Source organism: Gadus chalcogrammus, chromosome 7, assembly GCF_026213295.1.
Source record: "Gadus chalcogrammus isolate NIFS_2021 chromosome 7, NIFS_Gcha_1.0, whole genome shotgun sequence".
Classification (NCBI taxonomy): domain Eukaryota; kingdom Metazoa; phylum Chordata; class Actinopteri; order Gadiformes; family Gadidae; genus Gadus; species Gadus chalcogrammus.
In genome coordinates, this window is record NC_079418.1 from 9,493,252 (window position 1) to 9,514,135 (window position 20,884).

Consider the following 20,884-nt stretch of genomic DNA (forward strand, 5'->3'; position numbering starts at 1 on the left):
GGAGATCCCGCAACTTTTAACTGTCAACCAGCAGCAGATATTCTGCCATTTGCCGCCAAGTGAAGACAGAGGAGGAAGAAACTTCAACAACAGATGACGTAGGCCGGTACAATTTTAAAGCCAAGAAAAAGCGCTGGTTGATGAACCCACATCATCCCACATGTGAGCACACTCTTGAGGAAGATATTGGACTTCGAATGGATTTCAATGTAGGGTGAAATGTGCCGTGACGTCAGCGTTACCAGAGAAACCGTTTTCACCAGTTTACGAATTACCAAAACAGTTGTGTTTTCAAAAGATTCCTCCCTGGGTGTCACGGTCTGTCCGTCACGCCCCCTTCACCCTCGCAGCTGGGCTGCGTCAGGTGGTTAGTGGAGCCTTTAAGTTGGCTGAACACTGTTCACCTGTTGCCAGATTGTCTTCGCTGTTAGGTTCATGCAAGTCTCTCCAGCTATTCGCCTGTCCCCTGTTCCCGGTTTCCCGACCCTGCCTGTCCCCGACTACGTTCCCCGTCTCGTCCTTCTGGATCCTCGTTCGCCTGTCTCCTGTCCCGGCTTCCCGACCCTGCCTGTCCCCGACTACGTTCCCCGTCTCGTCCTTCTGGATCCTCGTTCGCCTGTCTCCTGTCCCGGCTTCCCGACCCTGCCTGTCCCCGACTACGTTCCCCGTCTCGTCCCTCTGGATCCTCGTTCGCCTGTCTTCTGCCCCGGTTTCCCGATCCTGCCTGCCCCCGAGTACGTTCTCCGCCCCGTCCCCGTTGATTTTCTTGACGAAGTAAAGATCGGAATTTCATTGTGTTTGCTTGTCTCTGAGTCGTGCTTTTGGGTTCTAATCTGCCAGTCTCCTCAGTGGAGCGCGACACTGTGAGGGGGTTTCAAAAGTTCGCGGTTTCAAGCCTGCGTTTTCTGTTCTGTTGTAATTTTTCCTATAAGTAGAAATGGGTCTGGGTTGTTATTGGTCAAAAGTGAAGGCAAGTTAAATGTATTAATGTTCATTCATTGTTTAATTAAATGTTGAATTGAACAAATTTCATGTTTTCTTTGTTTTCCTTTTACTTTGGATGCATTTGTATGAAGTTACAGTATATTGCATGCAGGATATCCCTATATCACAGTAATTCCATGGGAAAGACAACTGTGAAGTTACAGTAAATTACTGGCTACCTAATGGCACAGTAAATATCTAAAAATACAGCCATTTAGTGTAATGTATGTACCGCAAGTTACTGTTATAACACAGCTACATATTGCTAAATCACAGCATTTTAATGGGTATGACAACTTTGAAGATACAGTATGCAGTTGTACTTTTATTGTAATTAGCTGTGATTTATCTACTGTCAATTACTGTGAAGATAGAACAAATTACTGTGAACTATTTAATGTAAATTACTGTGAAAATAGAACAAATTGCTGTGAACTTTTTACTGTAAATTACTGTGAAATTATAACTAATTACTGTGAACTATTTAATGTAAATTACTGTGAAAAAAGAACTAATTACTGTGAACTATTTAATGTAAATTACTGTGAAAATAGAACTAATTACTGTGAACTATTTACTGTAGATTACTGTGAAAATATGTACAGTAAAAGTAAAAGTTACTGTAAAAGTACTGTGAAAGTAATGCAATTTATAGCCAGTAATTTACTGTAAATTTACAGTGTTTTTTTTTACAGTGATGGTATCTGGTACCTGAAGTGGCTGCTTTTTTTAGTACCGCCTCGCTCTAGGTTCCAAGCGAGCTGAGCCGATGCTAAAAGGTGACGTCGGCAGACGGCCAGCCACTGATTGGCCAGAGAGTGTGACGAAGTCACGAGAGCGACATGGCAACCATGCTGGTAACAGCCATAACAGCGCCGCAGCCAACATATTCCACTTCTTCAACTTCTTCAACATGCCAGCAATAATACAATAGTAATGTTATCGATGTCCTCCATTGTTGTTATGTAGGTTCTGTCCATGTGTGGGTTGCGTAGGTGTTGTTTGCGTCGCGTACAAAAATACGTCACGGCCCTTTCGCGCAGCCGATCCCGCCCACGTGCAGGAGGTACTATTTGCGGTGGAAAATGACCCGTGCTGCTACCGTGTCGAGTCGTGTCGTGTCGAGTCGAGTCGAGTCGAGCTAAATGTGCGGTGGAAAAGCGGCATAAGTTACTAAAGTAAAAAAAAAAAACTAAAGTAACTAAATAAAAAAGTAAAGTAAAGTAAATATAGTAATTAAAGTAACAAAATTAACAGAAGTAACTAAGTAACTAATATAACCTATGAAACTAAAGTAACTAAGGTAACTAAAGTAACGAACTGGAGGTCAGATTGGAGGACATACTGGATGACAGGAGCTAGATCGCGAGTCGAAGTTGCGATTGTTATAGGCGAACTAGGTGATAGCCTGGGCGACAAAGGTGTTGGGGGGGCCCTCTAGTGGCGCCCTTAATTCATATTTTTGACTTTATGCAAAATTGAAGAAAAATAGAAGAGCACAACAAAATTCCCACTAATCATAGAAGCAGACAACAAGCGAAATAAAACATGTTTATTAAACATGATCATCCTGGGGCGCCCCCTCAGCCACACGTTTAATTGTCAACCAGATTACTCGATTTAATTGAGGCTTTTTGTCAAATCATTTTCCAATTTGGGGTGCCAAGACATTACGTCGGGCAAGACGTTACGTAAAGGGCTGATTATGGTCCCACGTTCACGCAACGCAATGACCAGGCAGTTGCTTCAACGTATTCGTGAACCTTTTATGGTTCTATGTCTGGCTTTCTTTTCGTTATGCATGTCCGTGTTGAAGAGAGAACAAATAGTTGGTCTTTGTCTGTGCATGCTATTACTTTACAATTGGTCTACTACTAGAAGTTTTGACTATGGTATAGTGCAAATCCTGGCAAACTGAAAGCTGAATACGACTCAAACAATGTGCAACAAAAACAGAAGATAGGCTGCTAGTTGCTCATCGTTGTCCATTCTGATCATTACATTTGAAGTCTTTGATAACCGAACACAAAACGCCTCCACCCTTTTACAGCTTATTAGTGAGTAAGAAAGAAAGTTACCCTATAAAGGCAAAAGTTACATGTTTTACCGTTTTTTTTGATTTTTTTTTACATACAAAGCATATTGCCGGAAATAATACAGTTAGCGGACCAATCACAGCCCCTGCGACTGCATCGCCTCGACGCGTGGTTATCATTTCGGCAGGCGCCCGTCAGGTCCTTGCGGTGGATGCAAGGAGGGTCCCCAAGGACGTAACAGCTCCGTAACCCCCCTGCGTTGAATCAAGTTGGAACCATAAAGAGCCCTTTGGCCCTTTTGTTAACTATTCTTGAGAATCCTTCACAGTACTTTTTATACAATTCATTAGAGGTGACCCTTTTTGCCCATTCTTAGTGTTAAATATTCTTGAGCATCTTTAATTTATGTATGAGGGTAGACCATATTTTAGCCATGTTTAGCCTTTTTAAGATTCCTTACGTGAGCACCTTTACACTTTATGGAGTTCATCCATACTTTGAACCAGAATTTGAGTGTTAAAATTATTAAAAATTAAATGTTCTAAAACTTTTCTGTTTGTTGTCCATGCATCAGACATTTTTTTATTGGAATGTAGTATAGTAGAGCTATAAGTGGGTGGAAAAACTCCTAAAGAAGGTAATGTCAATTAACAGGGGAGCACTCACTATGGGAACGGAGGGCGCAAAACTAAATTTCGGCCATTTTGGACCGTCGCACAACTAGCGTGAGAACAAACGCCTTTGGTTTGTTGGTGAAGTGTGTTAGGGGGACAGCTCGGTAACGCTATATATTAAGGTCCTTGTAATAAGCCTCTGTTAATAGGTAATAAGACCCTTATTATATGCTTATTAACATTCATTTGTTTTAACAAGAGTATCAATAAGTGTTAATAATAACATAATAAACATGTTCATTGTGAGATTTTAAGACTTTTATAAGCACTAATAAGAAACTTGTTAACTATTAATTGAATGCTTAATAACATTAATAATGGTCTGAGTTTATTATAGTTGTTAATAAATGCATTCCAAACCCATTTATTGAGTCTTACTAACTTACCTATTATGTCATTGTTAAACCTTTTCTAATAATTTTTTTATGCTTACTAAGGGTAATAAATCCTTTATTAAGGATGCTAATTATGCATTTTGCAGGTACGGGATCTAAAAAGGGAACCATGCTTATTAAGGTTAATTAAACTGCTAATTATGCATTTTGCAGTTACGGGATCTAAAGCGGGAACCATTCTTATTAAGGATAATAAGTCCTTTATTAGGCCGTGTTCACATCTAGCGTTTTTTTTATCTGCCAGCGCTTGTTTTCCATTATATGGAGCAGAGCGTTTCTGGAAAAAAAGTCACGGCCGTTTTTTAAACGCCTCTCCCAGCGTTTTTTTCTGCCATACGGAGCGTTGAAAGAAGTTCAACTTTCAGGAAGAAAACGGCCGATGTCAGGCGTCTTTTTGGAAACTGACCAATCACAAGCGGAACATTGACACTTTGTCGCGAAGGAAACTCTCAACCGTCAAAACAAGAAAAAATGGCGGACAAATCACTCGGGAAAGCGCCGGTGCAGCGATTAATAGTTTTAATTACAGAACATGTAGAGATCTACGACAGGGGCGTCGTTAGCAATTGAAAACATCCGGGGCTTTAGCCCGGGGGGGAGCACCGTCCTGACTCCTGCGTGCTACGGTATCTTAATTAATGAATAACATGCTTTATATTTAGTCAGCATTTCAGAGTTCTAATGTTTTCCCGGAATATGCATTCCTAAACTGTTCACGTCATGTTCTCTTTAAGATCGGATGAGATGATATGTGCTATCGCGCGACCTGTAACCAGGAAGTAAACACTCGCTTGCATGAAATGATATGCGCTATCGCGCGACCTGTAACACAGTGTGTTGAATGATACAATGAACAATACGTTGTGTTGCTTTAGATCACTGAAGCTTAATTTAAATAATGAAAAAATAATCTTCCCAGACTGTTTCTGTTACTTACTTATGCTGTATGCAAGTTGTGTAAGAATCTTATCTCCATATAAATCTGAGCTGTACATGAATCTGTTAATGAAGTCTCATTTCTACCCCTTCCTCCACTTCACTATTCATGTTCTGTTGCTTGCAGTTAACTACAGCCGCCCTTCCTGGGTAACGCCACCACCAATCCCTGGTCATCCATTGAAGCCATCTCTTTCACTCTGCACAGTCACACTGTTGCCGCTTCATTCTCATCGTCTCATAATCTCATTATTAAGGCTGCTGTGGATGCTTTAAAAAATATTTTTTTTCTCTTAGGTAAAATCAAACCAGTGGGATGTTAGATTGAAAACCTCCAAATCAATGTATTAAAAATTTAAAGAACAGTCCTATGTGTAGTTTCTTTTTTGGGGAATTTCAAAATGAGGTACCTAGAATGGATTGTCAACCCACTGCTTCTCAACCCTCTCCGATTATTACTATGAGTAGTAGTATTGCATGCATACAGTACTCACATCAGCGCCACAGTAAGCCTATAGAGGCTGCAACCATTTGCTTTAAAGTTAATAAGTCCTGAAATATACACTTATTAACAGTTAATAAGTACTATATATATTATATATTATCAAGGTTGAGAAAATATAAAATATAAAAGACATATACTGTAAATATAATGTTATGGCCGTGAATCACAACAAACACTATACGACAGCTCTTTCGAAAAATATATATTTTTTAATTTAAAAAAAAAGTCTTGCAAATCAACATTATAAAAAACGGAATCCAAGTCCGGCTCCTCCATGGCCTCAGGGGATGGTTGAGAGTTTTTCTGGCACGTCTTTCTTGTTACTGTATAAAGAAACAAAAAGAACATTGACCACATAGTATGGAAGTAAATCTGTGCCAGATTTACAGATTTACTGGATTTTGAAGATAAAAGCCATTGTATTCAAAGCACTGAATATTAATGCATTGAAATAACGCATCTTGATTTTTTGACAATGTTAAGAAAATTTAAAATCTAATATTCAACGTGGAAAAATTCAACTTAAATATTTTCAACATGCCAAATTCAGCTGCAAAATTCAATGGATGAAAATTCAGTGTTAACATCCGGGGACCCAAGGAAGAGCAATTGATCCTAGATGCTAGATCGCGGTCAAGCAAGGAGAGCGGGAATAAGAGCGGGTCACTCGCTGGGCCGATACAATAAATAGGACATTTAGTAAGGTCCAACCTCGTTGCTTCTCTCCCCATAAAAAGATGCAGTCAGTGTTTAATGACGTTGATTTACCTTTGAGCATTTCCTATTTTAGGCTACTGTGTAAAATGCTGTTTAGAATTAACGTTTGTATTAGGGCTATGACTCCAAACTTCTTTATTCGAATATAATTTGAATATCAAAAAATAATTAATAAATTATTTGATCAATTAATATTCAAACGTGTTATGGGCAGGCCAAGAGGGAGAGACGTCGGAGAACCCGACGCAGTCTATTCATAATATTGTAATGACCACGGAAGAGGCAGTGAATGAAGTATTGATTAGACAGCGATTTATTAGAAACCTAATAAACCGTTGGAACGCGCATGACCGGTAACCATAGCAACGCCGGTAAACAAACCTCGCGAAGCCCAATCCAGGTCTAAGTGAAGACATTTAATGGTCAAAATATTATTGATAAATATTCTAATATATTCGAATATTAATATTAATAAACAAACAAACTTCAAATAGGATTTTTGGGCAAAGATCAAAGAACTAGTTTGTATCAAGAAAGAAAGAACCAGCGAGTGACGCTCTTATTGACGCTCTCCTTGCTTGACCGCGATCTAGCATCAAGGATTGATTTCTCTTCCTTGGGTCCCTGGATGATAACACTGAATATTCATGCATTGAATTTTGCAGGTGAATTTGGCATGTTGAATTTGGGGATGTTGTAATGTTAAAGTTGAATTTTTAACGTTGAACATTTGATTTTGAATTTTTTAACATTGAAAAATAAAACGGAAAATGATTTATTGAAATTGAGTTAAATTCAAAAAAAAAAAAAAGGCAAAAAATCCAGATGCCTTATTTCAATGCATAAATGTTCAGTGCTAAGAATTAGAATTAAGCCGTTTGGGCATGGATTCATGACATAACTGTTAGAATTAGATACGTTTGGTTACCTAGTTTCATATGATAGCATAGGCTAAACGTTAGCTCAAATGTAGCACGCCAAAGCCTCTGAAAGAAAGTAATGGAAGCCAAAAAAGTTTGCTAGCAAACGGCTAGCTAGCTAGAATCAGCTACAGTTACAATTGCATTACATTCTTAAACTTACCAGATAGTCATCCTCTAGTTTGGACCTCTCCTCATATCCATGTTTTCTGTGCTTGTTCCTGTCTTTTGTCTGTCAGTTGTTGGTTTGTGGTGCTCGTGCTGACGATCCCGACATGTTCTCCAAACGTTCGTCAAACACTTCATCGAGCATATGCGTCAAGCCATCATCCACTAGTGATGGGTCGTTTGCGACCGAATCAGTTCGAATGAACAAATCTTTAACCAGAACGAACCGAACTGATTCTTCTCTCTCTCGTTCGTTCTCAGACTCTACTCCACCCAGACCCACTGTGAGTGAAGATGGAAGAGGCTTAGTGAGCCAGCGTATTCAATATCAGTGAAATGGTATGTGCATGCTGTCTTTGAATTTTTTGTGTCATGGCAGATTAATAAAAATGTTGAATGTCTCGTCAATCTGTCTCGTTCTTTCATAATTCGTTCTCCACCCGGTACTCCAACCATCATTGCCAAATCAAGTATATTATCTTGCTGATATGTAAAACATGCAATAATCAACTACAACCCCCCCATCATGCTGTGCTTGGTTCAAGTTTTAATGTTGTGTTGATTGATGAACGACTTCCAAGATGGTTTGAGAATGAGAACGAGGGAGGAGCTGAGTCTAACTGACTCAGCTTAGAACCGTGCATTGCATAACCGCTACCGGGAACTCGACTGGACGAATGAACGAACAATTCTGAACGATTCATCTTGGGGAACTGACCGACGTGAACTGAATCAAGGAAAAGAATCATGAAATCCAACATTATCAACCACTTGCTTAAACAGAACTTCTGGTTTAAAATTACCTTAAGAATAAAAGCCTTTAAAGGATATGATATGAGCCCATGGATATGAGACACAAAACACATCACATGTGTGCAGAATTATTAACTGTAATAAGCATTGTTCCCGCTTTAGATCCTCTACCTACAAAATGCATAATTAGCAGTTTAATAAAGGATTTATTAACCTTAATGAAAGGTTTAACAATGACATAAAAGGTAAATTAGCAAGACTCAATAAATGGTTTTGTAATGCGTTTATTAAGACTATTAAGACTATTATTAATGTTATTATGCAATCAATAAATAGTTAACAAGTTTCTTATAAGTGCTTATAAAAGTCTTATAATCTCACAATAAACGTGTTTATTATGTTATTAATAACACTTAAAGATGGACATATTAACACCAATTAATTTTAATAAGCATATAATAAGTGTTGTATTACCTAATAACAAAGGCTTATTACAAGGACCTTAATATATTGCGTTACTGGACAGCTCTGACAGACACATGATTCATGATCCCGAGGAGAGGGAAACAACCAAACACAAAAAATGAAGTTACTTACTCTATCTTAACATCAGATATCTTAAAACAGTGATCTGACAGATAGATAGATCCTTTAATAATCCTTTACAGGAAATTACAGTGCCACAGCATCTTCAAGACAGACATAACACCACACATTTCCTCAGATAGCATCCATACTTAACAAGTTAAAAATGCGAGCAAATAGGGAAGAAAAGTTATTTTTGTGCAATGTAAAATCTTATAGCAGCTTGTATAAGATAGAGATCTTATGTAATTGAGATAGATAAATGATATCTATCTAAATGTTTTGTGTGCAGTATCTACAGATCAACACGTATTGTATGTGCAATGCATTTCAACACCTCATTAGAAAACAAGCAGAATTGTGGTGAAGCTTCTTCTGGTTGCCAGGAACACCCCTCGCTCTAAGGAACAACACTAGTCAATAGTCTGACTGCAGTATTACAGGAAGCCGTCAAAATAAGCAGATGGTACCACGGCACCACGCATACGGGGGGGGGGGGGAGTGTGTAGGGTTCACATCATATCCAACACACACCAAGAAGTGCTATAATAATGCACCTTACATTCTGTAGGTAAGAATCAACAGTTTAAAGTAAAAATAAGGACCATTTACGCATTGTGTACTTTGGTGTTGTTTATTTGTTCTCTTAGGAGGGGCTCACCATCTCACACTATGATGACCCCTGCTCTACAGAGAGTGGTGAGACAGCACTTCATAGTACGTCACTAGGCCTGAGCTGCTAACCAATCAGGTCCAGTATAACCATGAAGGAAGGAAGAAGGCCTAGAGGAGACTCAAGGCTTAGTTATGATTCCACGTCAACCGTCCCTGCAACCCCGATCCGCTAGTTTGAGGGCCAAGCTATCCCACAAACCTCTAGGCTTAAGGACAAGCTATCAAACAAACCGCTAAAGGACAAGCTATCACACAAACCACTAGGCAAGACAACAAAGCTATCACAGAAACCAAGAGTCTCCCAAGCTTTTGAACTCTACGTCAACGTACTCAAAACACACTTCCCCTCGCCACTCGCCATCTCATACTGAAACACACACACACACACACACACACACACACACACACACACACACACACACACACACACACACACACACACACACACACACACACACACACACACACACACACACTATTTTTAAGGACATGCCACTCTACCGCAGTGTATATATATGATCCATTGTACATTTATTTAGGCTTGAATACATTTGATGCTTTTATTTATCCAACACTATTTTTCTTACTTATTTTTAAAATACTTTGTAGCTGTAATACTTCTCTAACTAATAATAATACTTTATACTTGTATTATCACCCTTGTTACTTATTGTTATCATACTTTATACTTGTAATATCACAGTTTTCAGTTTTATCATTAGTCTTGTTTCTAAATGTGATACTTCATAACTTTATCATAAGGGCTGATTATGGTTCCACGTCAACGCAACACAAGGACCACGAAGATATGGAAGTAAATCTGTGCCATCGGGTTTTGAAAATAAAAACACATTGAATTATAAGCACTGAATATTTATGCATTGAAATAACCTATCTGAATTTTTTGCCTCTGAATTTAACTCTTTACATTTTCAATATATCATGTTCACCTTTATTTTTCAATGTTAAAAAATTCAACGTTAAAAAATTCAACGTTAAAATATTCAACTCAAATATTTTCAGCGTCCAAAAATTCAGTCCGCCAAAGTCACCATCAAAATTCAGTGTACGAAATTCAGTGTTAACATCCGGGGACCCAAGAAAGAGCAATCGATCCTAGATGCTAGATCGCGGTCAAACGAGTGTGCGCGTCGTTGGATACCTGACTCTCACGCGGGAAGGCAAAACAGATTTAGCCATGTCCAATGGCAACAGCAGCAGTAATAGTGCTTCGGTGAGTACATTTTATATATATGCCATTCGTATGGGTTGTTTCTGTAAGATTCAGCAATGGACCATACTAACGGACACTTGTACATAAGAAGGACATCGAATTGAAAAATAGGGGTAGTTCGGAATTTTGGACATAGGGCCTGATTCCCAAGTTAGCCTTGGTGTTCTTTATCGTTGGAGACTAGGCTAGCTAGGCTAGCCACAAGTCAACGGGGATATTTTGATGCTGGTTTATAACGTCTTTATTGAAGATTTCAGGGGTACAGTTCTAACAGTCAGGTTTATAATATGTAGCGCCACTAGGTGGCGCCTCCCTCTTCTTCACGTACAGTGAAGAAGTGCGTGCGCTTTCGCTCGGCTAGAATAAACAGCTGTATACGATCGAAGTCTCCCTTTTTAATATGAGTTATTTAGTTACTAATTTGTTGTAGGCAGGAATCCCGGACTTTCCACTTGTGTGTTAAATATAGTGCCGTGGAGACCTGGCGTGGTATGGTCAAAAGCTTATAGTATACTAAAAGTACCGTGAGGAGAATCTCGCATGTTGTCTCCTTCATGCTAACCCTGACCTACTGTACCATCGCACGTTACACAGTATGTGGATAGACCAATTGGCTCTATCAAATAATGCTCCCACTGCAGAATCACGTTATTTTACACCACTACTCACCCCATGTACATTGTTTTATAACGTATATATTGAAGATTTCAGGGGTGCAGTATGTGCAATGTATGTAATGTAAAAAAAATAGCACTTCAAGAAAAAACATAAATAATCAATTAAACTAAATAAATAACATCAACTACAAAAGTGTAGCAAGTATTGTTAAAACTTGTACATATTTGTGAATGGGATTTTGCATGGGTTTATATATGCAATAGCTAATAATTATTCAAAATATCCAATAATACAAACATTTTATTTTGAGTTACGTTATTTCAATGCATAGATATTCAGTGCTTAGAATTCAATGGGTTTTTATTTTCAAAATCCGATGGCACAGATTTACTTCCATAAGTGATGCACAACACTGCTTAGAGGGCTCAAAATTAACACTCGCCAAACTGGGTAAAGTAGCCTTAAGTTATTGAGTCCACCCGCCACTTTGGCTGGACACATCTTGTCCTTCAGCTGCAGAGAGCTGAGAGCAGTCAACAGTAGCCTATATAGACACATTTTGAAATAAGCCATGGAAGAACTACTACAAAAACATTCACAACAATCTATTTAATTTATCCTAGATTGTAGAAATATGTATACTAATTAATTGAATAGGCTGTGTTCAATGTATAAAGTTTGGTTTTAATTAAAAGGAAATGTTCTAATAATGTTTATCATTATTATGATAATTATGTGTATAGATAAACAATATACAGATATAGATATTAATATTATTGTTCTATGGGCCAATGGACCAAGATGACATGCTCAAAGGTAATTAGAGTGAAATGCAAGGGTTATGGTTATGCAATATCACACTGTGCTACAAAATTTATTTTTATGCTACTGAATTTTTGTGCTTGCTGGCACCAGTGCTACCACTTAAAAAAAATAAGCGAACAGCCCTGGATATGCATTTATAGTTCTTCCTTAATGTATTTACTGTTTTTATATTCTTGCTTTTAACAGGATGAGTTGGATGACACTGCACAGGCCTGGAACACACACACCATCAGGCCATCGAAAAACCTTAACGTCCCCAGCGGTCGGCCGAACGTGATGTTTGCATTACCTGAACTCTATGGGACAAGAGACTTCCTTTCCCCAATTGAAGATTATGATTTTCAACTGTGAAAAAATGAATGTATCTTTCGCCAGACCAAACCGTGTGATCCAGATCTATATGAACTATGCAACATCTTTATGGCTGAGTCCAATCTCACTCTAGCAACAGATTCATATCAGGCAGTGAATTTGTACATGCACCAGAGAGGCCATCAGGGCATGTGTGTAGGTCAGGCGTATTTAGTTGTGTCTTGTGTTGAGCTTCGAAGTGGCAGGATTTTTTGGTCACATAAGTAATTCACCTTGCTGTCCTTTTCCTTTATAAGTTTCCTTTAAAGTCATAGCTCAACATCTCTAGCTTTTGGCAAATGTTATATTCCTTTAAACGATAGTTTAGAAACACAGAAATTAGGGGGGGCTTTATAGACAAAGCCTGTAAAAAGTAAATCAAATGTGTATCAATTTCAGAACTTTACTTTAACAAATGTATCACTTTTTTCAGTTAGAATTGTATTTAACAAAAAAGTTAACTGGCTTCAGTAACTAAATGTGAATACTTTCTTTCATGATAGAATATCATTGGATTTCAAATGATGGGACCAAAAAAATGTATGTATCTATCGAACTCTGAACTTCTGATTGCCAATCAGTACAAATATTGACATGTTACCGACAGAAAAGCATTTTGAAATTATCTGCATTTACAACCTGTCGTTTCAAATACTGAGAGAGGGGTTAAAAAACGACAACACACGCTATTCATGTTTTTGTTGAGAATGGAAGATTTTTTATTACTGTAACTATATTGCTATCCCGTATGTGGAACTCTGAATAAACAAAAAATTGCCAAACAAGTTTAGTGCTGTTTCATGATTTTTTTCTCCATATTTTTCACTGGCCACATTAGCTAGATGAAAAACTTAATGAATTAATGATTGTATTTGTTCAAGAACAATTGACTTAATTATTCTTGTAATCAAACTAGTATTATTTTTCATACCATGACAAGTTCCTGCAGACTTCTTCTTAATGTCACATAAATGTTGCTAAGGTGTCAAGACAGCTGATTGTATACAGCAGGGGGTGCGGTCGTCCTGCCGGTTCAAGTAGGATGACCTGAAACCTGTATAAAATCAGCTGTCTTGACACCACAGCAACATCATGTGACATTTAGAAGAAGACTGCAGGAACATTTACAATCAAAACATGTCAGGGTATGAAAAGTAATACTAGTTGTATTATTATGTACACTATTATTATCTACACTGGAGTTAGCTTCGTCGTCTGAGACGTCTCGCCCTTCGTGACACTCCTCTGAGATCGACCTCTTTCAACAACAACCGCACATCCTCTTTCCTCACACGCAGTCGATGCTCCCTGCATTTAGCGTACATCCATCGGTACCCGTGAAGCTGTCCAGAGTACTGCAGTTGGTCGCTAATAAAATCCACCAGGACCCACAGGTCAGAGTACGCCTTGCGGCGAGAGTGTCCCCTATCTCGCAGTATCCTCTTCAGATGTCTCTCACTTATGTGGAAGGCGTGCCTACTGGCAAGTATTGATTTGATGTCCGAATATTTGAGGCCAAGCTCAAAATAAACATTGATAAATCCCCCAAACTCCATCGTTGTGGTGGTTAGTTTTTTCCTCTGACCCGAATGACGCGAACACTCGTTTGACCGCGATCTAGCATCTAGGATCGATTGCTCTTTCTTGGGTCCCCGGATGTTAACACTGAATTTCGTACATTGAATTTTGATAGTGACTTTGGCGGACTGAATTTTTGGACGCTGAAAATATTTGAGTTGAATATTTTAACGTTGAATTTTTTAACGTTGAATTTTTTAACATTGAAAAATGAAGGTGAATATGATATATTGAAAATGTAAAGAGTTAAATTCAAAGGCAAAAAAAGCAGGTTATTTCAATGCATAAATATTCAGTGCTTATAATTCAATGTGTTTTTATTTTCAAAACTCGATGGCACAGATTTACTTCCATACGAAGACGCAAAGACGCAGTCGTGAACCTGTTTTGGTTCTGCTTCGGGTTTTAGGGCGTATTCACACCAGGAAAGTCCTCAAGTTTGCTCTCTTTGGTCCGGACAAATGTTTATTTTTTGGTTTGGTGCGGTTCCTTTTCACATTTGCAATTCCTACAACAGTGCCAGAATTTGACAACAAACCCACATGTGTGTGAAGATCGTTCACACATTGGACACAAAGGACTGCGGCAGGTTAAAGCGTCAAATAGGAAAAATGGGGTGCGGAGCACCGGTGAAAATAAACATCAGGGATATCCCGCGTGATATACATTGATCTGCAGACCGGTCGAACTCCTTCTCCCTCGTCCTAATGCTGAATGTGTTAGGCCTATATGCATCTGCATTTTTATGTGTGTTTTCCAGCATGCTTTTTACGATCTTTTGTCGGACAGTCGGGTGAAAATGAGACATGGCTCGACATGGAGCAAAGAAGAGACGGAATGTCTATTGGATATCGGACGCAAATATCTTTGCTCCATGTTGAGCTACAACAAATTTTCACCTGACGTTCCGAAAATGTGCTGTGACGCAGGCGGAGTGGCCATCGGGAAGATCGGGAGGTTTCCCGGTGGGCCGGTCCATTTATGTGGGCCGCGGCAGTAATCCCCCCCCCCCCAGTCAATGATTCCTTGCCCAACGACCCCAACCCGAAACTCGACTGGGACTGAACTGTTGCCAAGCAACACATAAACACACTAGCTCTCTACTTTGTACCGACCAGACATCTCCAAACGGCGAACCGCGGTCCAGGTCAGGGAAACACACAAGACGAGAAGACATTTATGAGGCTATTAAGGCGATGCTGTCAAAGAGGGGGATTGATCTAAAAAAGGTTGTCTCAGTCACTACAGATGGGGTACCTTTTTTGCTTACTTGAAATGTAGGCCGAGTGTACCTGTTTTGCTTACTTGAAGTTAAGGCCTAATGCTCTTTTTGTGTTTATTTGATATGTAGACCTTATGCTCTTTTTATGTTTATTTGAAATGTTAATATGTTTTCATTGTTAAAAATAAGCTATTTGGAAATTGAAAATAAATACATCTGAAATTATCAGGAAATATGCTGCGTTGATTGTATTTGATAAAAGTAGGCTATTAGTTGGTGGTAGGTTAGAGGTTCGGACCTTTCTTGGAAGAAATTTTTAGTAACTGGACCTTGTTCAATTTTAGTTGAAGACCCCTGGTATAGACCTACACATTGCTGCAGATCAGCTAGACTACTCTGTATCATATAAATGTATCTGTATGTTTGCATTTATTGTGCAAAGTTTGTTTTAATCTAAGCTAGATAAAAACGTATTATTAGAACACCTCTAAAGTGGAGTGATACAGTTAAAAGTCACAGTGCAGTTATACTCTATATTAGCACTCATGGAATTCCTCTTGTTCAATCAAATTATATGGTCTGAACTATCTGTTGAATAATGTACTTTATCCATATTAAAACCGTGCATTGCCCAAAGCATACATCTGACTCCATCCCCTCTGTGCACAGGAACCTTAAAGTCTTGTTTTTAAATGTGATGATACTTTATAGTTTGAAGTCTGCCGTGTTTACCTTAGTGACCTACATGGTTGAGGAAGGGGAGCTTGATACTCAAGAATTGTATATCCATCGACGGTTGCTACTGCCTGTTTGAGTACTGTGTGTGTGTGTGTGTGTGTGTGTGTGTGTGTGTGTGTGTGTGTGTGTGTGTGTGTGTGTGCGCGTGCGTGTGCATGTGTGTGTGAGTGTGATCATTGACTTAACTTGAACTTCAATGGGAAATATTGTGTTAGAACTATATGTGAGTTTAGGTATGTTATAATACCTAAATGTTGATGTGAATACTTTAAGCTAACTGTGAATCTAAACATTGTATTACTAAATGTACATTTGAATATATTATCGTAACTACATGTACAAATATTAAACTTACTGTGAATGTAAATGTTGTATTACTAAAGGTAAATATAAATGTAACTAAAACTAAATGTTATTGTAAATATATATAACTTAATGTAAATATTGTATTAATAAATGTGTATTGATATGTTATAATAACTAAATGATATAATAATAACAATAATGAATTGTATAACTGTAAATGTAAATATGTTGAAATTGCTGTATGGAAATGTGGAAATGTTATAAAAACTATGTAAATATGTTGTAGAAACCGCAAATGTAAATATGTTAAAGTGACTGTTAATGTAAATATGTTAAAACTATATGGGACCTATACCTACCTAGGTATCAGCTGTCACTACAAATATGTTTTCTTGTCCCGTGTTTTGTACGTTGGCTTTGTGCCGACAAGAAAACAGTTTTCTGATCATATGACATTTGATTTAGTGTTGATGTCTCAATTCTCTGTGGTTTCTGTTAATAAATCCTGCTTCTCTCTTCGGCTTTCGAATCCAACCACCTCTATTTTCTACATTTATTCAACTTATCTTTGTTCTAATATAATAATATATAATCAATTAAAAAATAATAAATGATTAGGTAGATGGCATGTTTATCTCATTTCAGTTAATATTACCTATTTACTTACAATTGACATATTAAGAACAATGAATGCAAATACATTTCATACTACATTTGTAACCATAACAATGTGCATGTTAAACTATTCCTTGAAAACTATAGGCCTAACAGGTTGAATAATTGTTTTTCACAGAATATAGTGAAACAAATAATCTATATTTGGCTATATATACATAGCTAAATTTGAATCAATGGGTAATTGCGTTTTTCAATGAGAGTTTTGGATTTCTTTCAACTTCATACATAAAATAAAATTGAAATAGTGACTATGGCTGATGATTATGAACCAGACCATAGTTCAAAATATTTTTAAAGATAACATACTGAGAAACTAAAGAACCAACGTAATAAATTAGCTGACATTTTAAGACTTACGATATTTATACAATCCTTATTCTTATCAACAAGCAAATCTTATTATTGAGATATTTGTACATTCCTTAAAGACTCACTTAAGTTTCAATAAAACCTTTTAGACTTTTAGGAATTTCCCACAGTGCAGGAAAACCAAAACAACATCAAACTGAAAGCAAAAGGGAGGAAAATGTAAAAAAAAACGAAGGACCCAAACACGGTGGATAACATAACATGTGAGTGGGCATAACTTCACGTTTAAGTCTCTGGGTATAAGGGTGCATGTAACACTTAACCTCAACTCATCTTAACCTAGTATCAGTAGTCTAACAATATACCCAAACTCATCTTAACCTAGTACCAGTAGTGAAACAATTAGCCTCAACTCATCTTAACCTAGTACCAGCAGTGAAACAATTAACCCAAACTCATCTTAACCTAGTACCAGTAGTGAAACAATTAGCCTCAACTCATCTTAACCTAGTACCAGCAGTGAAACAATTAACCTCAACTCATCTTAACCTAGTACCAGTAGTGAAACAATTAACCTCAACTCATCTTAACCTAGTACCAGTAGTGAAACAATTAACCTTAACTCATCTTAACCTAGTACCAGTAGTGAAACAATTAACCTTAACTCATCTTAACCTAGTACCAGTGAAACAATTAACCTCAACTCATCTTAACCTACTACCAGTAGTGAAACAATTAACCTCAACTCATCTTAACCTGGTACCAGTAGTGAAACAATTAACCTCAACTCATCTTAACCTAGTACCTCTAGTGTAACAATAAACCCCATGAAATAACTTCATGCTTTAGTCTCCAGGTATAACTTCAGGCTTCAGTCTCGGGGTATAAGGGTACATGTACCTGCTGAGTAGGCCGCCGTGAAGGCAGCCAGCAGGAAGAGACACACAGGAAACAGCTCCATCCTCACCGACCGCTGACTGCAACTGAAACCTCACACACACACACACACACACACACACACAGACAGCAGCCTGTCTTCAATAAGGAAGCTTCCTGTGTGTGTGGGTGTTGCGAGCGAACAGGGGGGGGGGACCCGAGCGCAGACGTAGACAAGAGTTGAATCTAACCAGAGGTTACATGCATGATAAATGGTAGATGGTTGGCAATTATATAGCGCTTTCATAAAAAAGCGCTTTACAATATTGGCTGACGTTCACCCGTTCATGCACACATTCACACACCGACGATGGATTCGATCACGCAAGGCGACAGCCAGTTCGTCAGGAGCAGTCAGGGACGGGTGAGGTGCCTTGTTCAGGGACACCTCGAAACTCAGCCAGGAGGATGAGCCGGGAATCGAACCAGCGACCTACCGGTTACAAATCAACCCACTCTGCCTCCCGCCGAGAGGGTCTCTAGTGTCTCAATCTCCAGCGGTAAATAACCACAAGTATGTGGTTGTTTAAACCACAGTAGCAGATAAACTGTCTGGATATCGACCACTGTGGTTGAAAAAAACTATCCGGCGACAAGAGGCTGAGGATAGAGGCTGAATATTGTACCTCTTCACAAACTGTGTCTTGATCCCGGAGCTGTCGGCTGCTTCATGGAGCAGCAAGAGGTTCCGGTTATGTTCCTGCCTCAGCCCTTGAGCAAGGCAGTGGGTACAGCCAGGAGTCGGTCGGTCCGTTATGAAGGTGTTATTGTAGCAAAAGTCTTTAGCACCTGTAACTGCAGATTTTGTATGCTTACACTTAAGTTATAAATGTGTAACAGTAAATTTGAAGTCGTAAATATTTATTTTGCATGTGTTGGCCTACTCAAAAGTCAAAAATGTGTAACAGTACATTTGAAGTCGTAAATATTTTTTCTACCATTGTAAACACTAAATAGGGTCTACGAGTTCACAAGTCTGTGTTACAAGTGCACAAATCCTATCCTGTGCATCACAACTTCAAAGAGTTCTGCTGCGATTGACATTTTTGCTACAATCATTGCAGCGCAGCAGGTGCAAAACACATTCACACACCCGTGTTTCATAATCTGAGAACATGCCCAATACGGGTGCATTCGTAAACCCAAATGTGAACTAATGCATCAGAAGTTGCACATCTGTGAAAAATGTCCTCACAAACAAAATTATACAGAACTCTATGTTGAGTCAGCATTTTAATGAGCTAGCACAAGTCCATCGTTACAACTGCTTGAATTTGCTCCTGCAAGTCTCAGCTTTGTTTTTTTTTGCAGACCATTAAAATACATTGTAGGACACTTGTGGCATGTTGCAATGCAATAATTTGGGGGGGAATTCAGTTGAACTAAGTAATTAAATTTGACGTAATGTAAGACACCCAACTCCGTCCTGTAGGAGGCCCTCTTGTCTACTTTCAAGACTGCAGAGCACTTTTTCAGGTAGCTTGTTTTGAGGCAACCCAGAGTTTGTTCGCTCTGAGTTAATGGAGACTCTGGGTTTTCCGTTTCAGGTAGCAGGTTCAGCGCAACCGATAGTTAGTTGCTGCGGCAACATACGCCGTGGGTCTAACCTGCTCGGGAGGTGGTTAGACCTACTCTGAGTTTGTTGTCTATAAGGCTGAAGGCAGCCCTCCGACAGAAGAAAGTGTTAGAAATGGCATGTCCTTTTCTACGAGCCTGTGGACGTAGAGGCTGCGATCCTCAGAAAGAATCTCCGTGAGGAACGATTATTAAGACCCCGGTTGGTTCCTGATAATTTTCTTCACGAGCGCTATCGTTTTTCAGCGCAATCTATCATTTATTTAGACCACCTTCTCAGCCCCCATGTTAACTGTCAAACGCACCGGGGGTATCATAGACATCTTATAGATAGATGGAGCATTGGCTGCTGGGACGCGAGAAATACGGCCGCCATCTTGGAGTGGTCAACCGGGAGCAGCAACAGCAGCAGAAACAGGATGCCGGACTGTTGTTCAGCGTATTCCTGCTCAAATCGGCGGACAATCCATAATAGGAATCGGGGGATTACTTTTCACAAGCAAGATTTAACATTACCGTACTATTGGTAGAATTAGTATTGAATAATAAAACACGCCAAACCATGTGGCCTTTATCATAGCTACACGTATGACAAAAAACCGCATGAAAATCAGTGGTATTCAGTGAGGTATGATTAATTAAATGAGCTGACAGTTCATTGCTCCAGCCAAACGGATTACACTGAGTGGAGCGGATGACCACTCCAAGATGGCGGCCCCGCGTCTCGTCAGCGCCAGTAGGCGGTAGCATTCGATGCTCCGTCTATCATATAAGATGTCTATGGGGGGCATGCTTTAAGTTTAAGTTTGTTTATTTTTTCGCAATTAACGCATGCGCAGAATGATCCGCACCGTGCATCCCACCCGCTCTGTACTAAAGTCACTTCAACGTTGTGGCTTTCCCATGATCAGAGTAGCTGACCAACCACGGACCTATAACTGCTGCAAGTCAAGAAACTCATTTTAAGAATGCAAGGCAGAAAAGACCCTGGTAGCCTACTGCTTTTAACCAGATGCTGTTCTTCTGCACATGCTCAGCATAATTGTCTGCATTGTTCACTGAAGTAAAACCCTTTGAGTAAACTGTTCAACAAAATAACTTGTCCCACCACAGCCCGTGTTCTAATAAAGACAATCTACTTATTATGCTTGAGGATTTCTTTATTT

At 38.9% G+C, this 20,884-nt stretch overlaps 1 protein-coding gene across 1 annotated transcript in view; it reads right to left on the reverse strand.

The window, feature by feature from the left end:
- The window catches only part of si:ch211-132g1.1 (T-cell surface antigen CD2), a 24,890-nt gene extending 6,698 nt beyond the window's left edge, over positions 1-18,192 (reverse strand). Inside the window, exon 1 of the mRNA XM_056594371.1 lies at positions 18,108-18,192. Coding sequence (XP_056450346.1) covers positions 18,108-18,168 — 61 coding nt within the window. The 5' untranslated portion in view covers positions 18,169-18,192. The remainder of the gene's footprint in view (positions 1-18,107) is intronic.
- Positions 18,193-20,884: the final 2,692 nt, after the last annotated feature.